At 49.7% G+C, this 8,125-nt stretch overlaps 1 protein-coding gene across 1 annotated transcript in view; it reads right to left on the reverse strand.

The window, feature by feature from the left end:
- The window catches only part of FRMPD3 (FERM and PDZ domain containing 3), a 64,197-nt gene extending 57,334 nt beyond the window's left edge, over positions 1-6,863 (reverse strand). The window contains exons 1-3 of the mRNA XM_019949402.3: positions 6,713-6,863; positions 3,766-3,868; positions 239-284 (exon numbers count right to left, since the gene is read on the reverse strand). Of these exons, the coding sequence (XP_019804961.2) occupies positions 239-284; positions 3,766-3,868; positions 6,713-6,836 (273 nt within the window). The 5' untranslated portion in view covers positions 6,837-6,863. The remainder of the gene's footprint in view (positions 1-238; positions 285-3,765; positions 3,869-6,712) is intronic.
- Between the last annotated feature and the right edge of the window lie 1,262 nt (positions 6,864-8,125).

The following is an 8,125-nucleotide window of genomic DNA, read 5'->3' on the forward strand; positions in this document are numbered from 1 at the left end:
CAGAGAGCACAAGACAGAACAAAGCACTGTGTAGCCCTTCAAAATCCTCAAGTCTGGGATGTGAGTGTAGACAAGATGTTCCGAAAGTATGCTTCTAAGTTCACTCCTAAATCCCTGGCTCACAACAATGTTGGTCTTCGTCTCTCTCCTCCCCTTCTCCCATGGCTATAACTTTCCGATATGGGGATACTCTTGTCTCAGTCAGGAGGAAGGGTGGATGGCAAAGAGGCTCACTCACCTGATGAGTGTGCAGAACTGTAAGAACGATGAATTCCTTAGCGTTCCTACAGAGAGAAGAGGGAACAGGAGAGTAGTGTATCATGCACTGGGTACTCATCTAGCACAAGAAGCAACACCAGAATTCTCCCCTGGGCTGCATTCAGGTACATGGATTAGGACAGAGGGCAATCTAAATATGTGCATGGCTGCCTCGCCTGCCATCATTTGTGGCGGCTGACATACGCCATACATATAGGTTCACACAGGCGTCTGAAGACGGTATTACCATTATCTCTGGGGTTGTCATTTTTCAGGTCTTTTTTAATATTCCTTCTCACATTCTCTCTGTAGAAATCCTCAAACCCTAGGAGCAATTTTATCTATAGGCTAAAAAGTTCTCAAGGAAAACTAAAGACCTGAATTATGAAACTCAAAGGGAGCACAGTCAGAGTCCTGGGAAATGTGTACCATGATTATTGGCAATTTGGTATTTAAGCAAGAGGAGAAACTGAAAGGAAAAACCCAAAGGAGGTCATTTGGTCATCATGACTCATACTCAGCAGATGTGTTTTAATTGAAGGACCAAAAAAATGAGAGCCAGGAAGCAACAGATGGAAGGCAAGACTCTCCAGATAGCAAATATTCAAAAGGATGAAGAATTTGAAACTCTTCAGACAAGAATTACGCCAATGATCCAACAAGCTGTGAGGTATGAAAATTCTCTTCCAGGAATACATAATCCTTTAAAAGAACTGAAGGAATGGAAAGAGTTCGCCTTGAAGGAGCTTCCCCTCTCTTTGTTGGCCTTTTTCAAATGTTTCTGGGAACAAAGGTGTTCAGGAAGCAGAGTCAAGATGCCCTTGATTCTGGGTATTCAAGAAAGGCCAAGGCTCCCTGCTCAAGGACTTGGACCATTTCCCATATTCAATGAGGCAGAGTCCAGGGATGAATCATCTGCAGGGTCTGGGAAGCTCCCAGGGGAAGGAAGGAGTTGTATTCCAGGGAAAACACCATAGAAAATCCTGTCTCTTGACCAGGGCAGGTGCCTAGTGTAAATTGGATTATGTGACTCCTGTACTCCGGCCCCTGCCACGTCTCCCCATGTCATGAAGAGCAAAGCCAAAGTCCTTGCAGTAGCTACAACTCTCCCCCTTCTTTACCCCACTCCACACGCTGGCTTCTCCCCTGTTCCCCAAACACACCAGACACACTCCTGCTTTAGGGCCTTTACGCTGGGTTCTTCTTGCCTTCTCTAACATCCTCATTTTCTTCAAGTCTTTTTTTTGGCGACGCTGCGCGGCATGCAGGATCTTAGGATCAAACTTGTGCAGTGGAAGCATGGAGTCCTAACCACTAGACCGCCAGGGAAGTCTCCAAGTCTTTCTTCAAATGTCACCTCCTCATTGAGGCCGACACTGGCCGTGCTATTTAAAGTTGCACTCTGCACCCCTGTGCCCAGCATTCCTGATCTTCTTTATCCTGATCCCCTTTCTATTGTTCAATAACATTCAGCAACTTCTAGTATACTGTACAATACTTATTTATCATGTTTATTGCTTACGGTGTGTCTCCTTCCACTAGAATGTAAACTCCAATGGGCAAGGATTTTCATCTAGCTTATTCACTGCTGTATATTTAGTGCCTAGAACAATGCCTCATGCACAGTAGACACTCATTATAATAAATATTTACTGAATGAATGAATGATCTGCTAGCCCCTGAGGTTATCAAATGAGTGAGCTCTGTCTTGACCCAGAAAATGCTCTGGGCTCCCTCACAAAATCAGGCTACCTTGTTCTGGGGTGCAAAGATATCCACTAGAAGCAAAGCAAAGACTTCCGAGGGGTCAGCCTGAAAGAACGCCAGTATACCCTGATGGGATTGAAAGAACTCACCCCACATTGGTGTGGTGGTGGAGTGTGAAGGGTGAAGGGTGGAGAGTGGGGGAATGCAATGGACAAACTGAACTTGGAGAAGAGACAAACTAAGGGTCATCAGGGACCAGACACATTCCACGATATTAAGCTGGAGGGGGAGCATGTAAAGGAAGACCTGCTCTGGACTTCAGGAGGGAGTATTGCAAACCCCTCCAGAGCTAGCAAGGGGGTACTGCTCCTCTGCCTTTGAAGGGGAGGGAGGGGGTCTGGAGGCAGGTGGGCTTTGGGAGAACAAGAAAGACAAGTGGGATGGAAACACTCCAAATCAAGAAGGGTTGAGGAGACGGACGCCGAGATGGAACAGACTACAGCAGGCAGAGAGGGAGAGCGGGAGGGCGAGCACAGGGTTCCATTTGAGGGGAGACAGCCCAGGTCCTCCAAACTGAGGTCAGCCCGTGGAATCTAGAGCCATCGTCTCTACCATCTCATTCCTTATCAACACGTGTATGCAAGGGGGCGTGGGGGTGCTGTGTGTGCATGTGGTGGGCATGTGGGAGTGCCTATGGTATGTGTGTGTGTGTGTGTGTGTGTGTGCGCGCGCGTGTGCAGGCATGTTTGTAGTGCATGATGTGTGTGTGTGTGGTATGTGGGGTGTGTGTGTGTGTGTGTGTGCAGGCATGTTTATAGTGCATGTGTGTGTGTGTGGTATGTGGGGTGTGTGTGTGTGTGGTGCCACGTTTTGTGTGTGTATGGTGTGCATGTGGGTGGGTGTGTAGTATGTATGGTGTGTATGTATGTGGTATGTGGTGGCATGGTGTGTGTGGGAAGGTATGTAGCGGCATGGTGTGTGTGTGTGTGTGTGTGGTATGTGGTGTGTGTGTGTGTGAGAGCAGGCATGTTTGTAGTGCATGATGTGTGTGTGTGTGTGGTATGTGGGGTGTGTGTGTGTGTGTGTGTGTGTGTGTGTGTGTGTGTGTGGTATGTGGTGGCTTGGTGTGTATAGAGGTAAAGGAGAGGAAAAGTCAATGTGATTACTCCACGGACAGAGGGTGGTGGTCCCGCTAACACCCCTTTCTCTCTCTCACCTGCCCCCATATGGGGAGGGCACTAAGGGGTCACACACACTGTGAGCAAAATCCACAATGGCAGGTTCCCTCCTTCAACCCACTGGCCAGGGATTTGGATTTTCTTCTTGTGTTTTTTTTTTGGGGGGGGATGGGAAACAGTGACTTAGTCACATTGTACTTATCTCAGAATGTCCTTTGAATGGCTTGTTTGGTTCTCACTGCTCACTTGGTCTGTCTCATTGGTCACTCATTGTTCTCATTGGTCACTCACTTGTTCTCATTGGTCACTTACTGCACAGCAAGTCGAAAACCAAAGGGCATGGGTAAGGGGAGTAGTTGGGTGGAGGGAGGTGAGGTGAGCTCTGGCAGGAGGCTGTCCAGTGATGTGAGCGGTGATGTCTGCTCACATCACTGGACGAGGCTAAGCCAGAGTGTGTGAGGGCCCTTGGGCCCCGGATGTCCTGCGTAGCCAGGAACCCTGGCTCGGGCTGCCCTTCCTGGGAGGGCTCCTCTCTCAGGGCCAGGGAGAGCTGTGGCAGCCATGGCTACGCCACTGGTGGGATGGGGAGGGCCGTACTCAGCTCTTGCCAAGGCCCTATTACCTGATGAGTTCTATGAACCTCTCCCTGGGGGCTTCGCTCACGTCCTCCTCATTAATAGCCACAATCTGGTCACCAGCCAGGAGCTTGTCCTCAGAGGGGCCTCCTGCAGAGGAGAGGAGACAGGCGTGAGGGTTGGGAAAGCGCAGGCCTGGGTGGGAGGGAGTTGACACTGCCTGAGGGAGCTGACGTGGGTGCAGGCGACGCTGTGGGCCGCGTGGCACCAGTGGCAGGGCCGCTGTTTGAGCCCCGGGCCACTGCTGCCTGTTGTGGATGGAGGGCAGAGGACTGGAGAAAGAGAATGGAGTGGCCCTCCTTTGGCTGGGAGTGGTGTGGTAGCAAAGGCCTGGTGCTCAGACGAGGTTCATGTGTGCTTCCTGGCTTGGGTCTAGAGAGGAGCACAGACTTCCGTTTCACCAGGAGGGATCTGCTTGGGCACAGAGAATGGCTTCCAGACTATTGGAGGGGCTACAGGTGATGGGAGGGGGCGAGGAATCTTCTTACTTGAACAATATCCAAACTCACTGGTCTGGAAGGATGTAGGCGCTCACTTGCCTGGAGACAAGGGGATGGACTAAAAGACCTGAAGGGTTTACTTTCTTTCACCTCTGAGACATGCTACTCTCCAAGAAATGAGGGGAACAAGGCATAGACCCTAAATCACAGGCACTTGGAAATTTCCTTTCCCTCCTTCCCATCTCTACTGTCAAGGTTTAGAAAGCAGACCTGCCTGAGGGCCTTACCTTCCTGTTTGGGGTGAAGGGTGGGTTTGAGGGGTGCCCCGGGCTATGCTGCTCGTGGTGTTTAGCAAAGACCTTCTTGGAGGAAAGCTTTTTAGAGATTCAGGGAGAACGAGAAGTTGGACCCAGCTTAACTCAAACCTGAAAGGGATGTTTAACGACATGCCTCTCTCAGACCAGCCTGGACGCTTACTGGGATCCACTCAAAAGGGCCAGATCCCAACTATTCCTCTCTCTACAAAGAAGTGTGCTGCGCAAATTCCACAAACATGAACAACAACAAGGCCACTGTGTCACCTGAGCACAGCTCAGCGGCTCTGCAGAGTGGGGCCTGTGAGCTAAGTGTGGCTCAGCCAGCAGGCCCAGTCTCCTGACAGCACAGTGACTTCAGAAATGGGGAGCATGGTGGTGAAGAGTCCACTCTTTGCAGCCAGCCAGCCAGGCCCAGACTCTTAACCTCATATCTGCAATTCACTAGTTGTGGACGAGACATTTAATCTCTCTGAATCTTTCTTTCCTCATCTGTGAAATGGAAACGTAACATCCTCAGGTGACACAGTGGCCTTGTCTACTTCTGCCAATTCTGCCAATCTTTTAGGTAGAGGCCACTCTACCTATTCCCTCCCTCCCTTCTTTGCTTCCTCCCTTCCTTCCTTCCATCCATCCATCCCTCCTTCCTTCCTTCCTTTTAATGGAGGAGCTCCTCATGGAACTCAATCTCCATCACAAGCCTTGGTCTCTGATGCAGTCGTAAGCTCAGTTTACTACTATTTTCACGGAATGGTTTGTTGGCTTCTTCAACCATAACTGTTCCTCTATAGGATGCATCTTCTCTTTTCTTGCTCTCTCAAAAACAAGTTCTCTGCAATCAGCCTGCCGGCCCCGTGGCCTCCTGTGGTCTCCCCTGTGGCTTTCCTTCTCTCCACTTTTCCAACCCCTTCTTCTACATTCTCATACCACCTGCAGCAACCTTATGGATTCTGTCTCCTCTGAAGTTAAACCAGGGGCTCCTGGTGGTCTGTTACTAAGTTTTATCTGGGTCCCTCTTTCCCAGGACAGATTTGATTTCTGATCAGAGACTCAAAAACCTTTCGCCAAACTGCATGACTGACTCGGGAGCCTTAGGTCAGCCATGAACTCTTGTACTGAATTGTTTTTTTACTTTATGCCCTCTAGTTGAAGAGCAAGCTTACAAAAATCTTTTTCTTTTCCTTGGAGGATTGCAAAATTCATCAAATTTCTGCTAGACCAGTTTGTACTCCGGCTGCTCCTCTTGACAGAGCGAGAAACTGTTGTAAACATCTAATGCCTCAGGCCCAGCAAGTCAGGAATAGAGCTCCTTTCGGTCTGTCTTTTCTGTCAATGCCGAGCAAGATTCAGAACAAAACAGTGCTCAGGCCCTTTCCCATTTCATTCGTGACAGCAGGCTTTACAGTTCCGGTGGGGTTCTCGCTTGGTCCACCCCGCATGGTCCCATTCAAGCCCTGCTCCCCCCCGCATGGCATCACACGGGCTTAAGTGCAAATCCTAGCTCTGCTGCTTCCTAGCAGAGTGACCCTGGACAAGTCATTTCCCTTCCTCTATGCCTCAGTTTCCTCATTTGTAAAATAGGAATGGTATTACTTACCTTGTGGGCGCAGCTGTGAGGATTGAACAAGATGATGTAAAGCACACAGTAGTACCTACATCAATGGTAGGTGTTGTATTGCCACTGTGGCATTCAGAGATTTCACTCTCCTCTCCCACCTGTGGTCTATATCCTGACTCCAATCTTTAATGGATGACCTATTTCATGAACGTGTACTAGTCTCCAGAGCCTGATGGTTAGATTCTTGGGGACAGGAACTCTGTCTTGTATTTCCCTATAACCTTGCTGGGCTTAAGAGTAGGCGATCAATACATATTTGTTGAATTGAATCGGATGAGTATTCCTCATCCAAGGCAGTATGGCTCTCCTATGAAGGTTCTGTGCAAAGGGAAGTTTTATTAAGACCCAGACCCTACTAAACCATCAGCTACAGCCTCTGTCTAGAGGCTGTAAGTCTTAAAAGCCTAGCTCCGTCACACAGGTACTGGTTGGCAAGTCTTCACCCACTCTTCATGAGTTCCTTGGCAACACGGTATACTCGGGTGCTCTGCTCTTTGGGGCGATGTGTGGGTGTTGGGGGGGTAGGAGCCAGGGCCACGGGGACACTCTGAGGGACACCTACCTGGCCTCACAGATCGCACCACCACAGGCCTCTCACTGCCGGCCACGAAGCCAAAGCCATATATAGGGTCCCGGTGAATGGTCACTTGTCGCAGCGTCTCTGCTGGCAGCTGCTCACATTCCATATCATTTGCGCTCTCTTCCTGTATCACATGACTGAGGGGAAGGGAAGACGGGAGCAAAACAAGACGCAAAGGCAACTAAGCCTCAGAAGCAGCTGGGAGGGACGCCGATAAGGGTGCTGCCCATGGCACCAGGGAGTTCCCGCACATCACTTCCTACATCCTCCGGCACCAGCAGAGGTGAGGACTGCCTCATATTTCAGACTGGAGAAAGAAGAGTCTAGAAAGGAGAAGCCACTTGTCTACAGGGCCAGGGCCAACAGAGGAAATTGGCGTCATGGAGCCTGACATTAGAGTCAGTCCTAAAAAGGACTAACAGCTAGTTAGTTCAAAAGGTTATCACCCATTGAACTGGCTATTAACTCCCTAAGAGAAAGCAGAACCTTGAGGGAAGGGACCACAAAACAGGCAAGGAAGTGGGGAAGGAATGTGAAGTCATTTCAGAATGTGGAGCACCTTCAGGAAGTCCTTGTGTAATCTTAAACTTTAATGTCCCTTAGGTTATATATAAAAATAAACTATTGAGATGCCATATGTAAACAAACGGGCTCATGTGGAGGACCCGCACCTACACAACCGTGCATAACGCCAGCTTATTTCAGCTAATGGGATAGCTGGAGAGCGGCTCCTATGGGCAAGAAGGGGGAGCTGCCTCCTGTGGCTGCCGGAAGACCGAACCCAGACGAGCTGGGAGAAGAGAAATCTCTGCCTCAGGACTCGGGGGAGATTATAGATAGCACTCCTGATGCTGACGGCGCAACTTACTGAAGCTTAGGAATTACACTAGGACTTTACAGAGGGTCTACAGTAAGGGCCAGGGTGAAGCATCCTGAAGCCAAGGATGGCTCTGAGCTCACTATCTGAATGAAGAGCCCTAAGGGGTGAGGGCGTGGGGGACCCTGGGCTTTGTGAAGGCACTGTGTGCGGGGGCAAGGGAAGAGGCAAAAAGGGGAACAAATGGCCAGCAGGCAGGAGAGGGCAGGTGGAGGTAGAAGAGAGCAGACCAGACCCAAGAGGCCCAGAGCCTCAGCCCCCTGAATTGGCCTAATAAAAGGGATTGAGTTTCCTAGCCTAGGTGTGTATATTCTCAAAAATTAAGGTTCCAGGCAGTGCCCTTGTGAACAAGATACAGAGGGCCAGGAGCTAATTAATCAAACTAGTGTAAGGTTTGGAAAAGAAGTGGGAGGTTCTGACACTGTGAGAGTGATTGTTGACTAGCGAAGAATCCCAGATTCCTCGGGAGCAAGTGGTTGTAAGCAATTAGGTTGTTTATCAGGACGCAGATTCGGTAG

This window comes from Tursiops truncatus, chromosome X (genome assembly GCF_011762595.2).
Source record: "Tursiops truncatus isolate mTurTru1 chromosome X, mTurTru1.mat.Y, whole genome shotgun sequence".
NCBI classification, from domain to species: Eukaryota; Metazoa; Chordata; class Mammalia; order Artiodactyla; family Delphinidae; genus Tursiops; species Tursiops truncatus.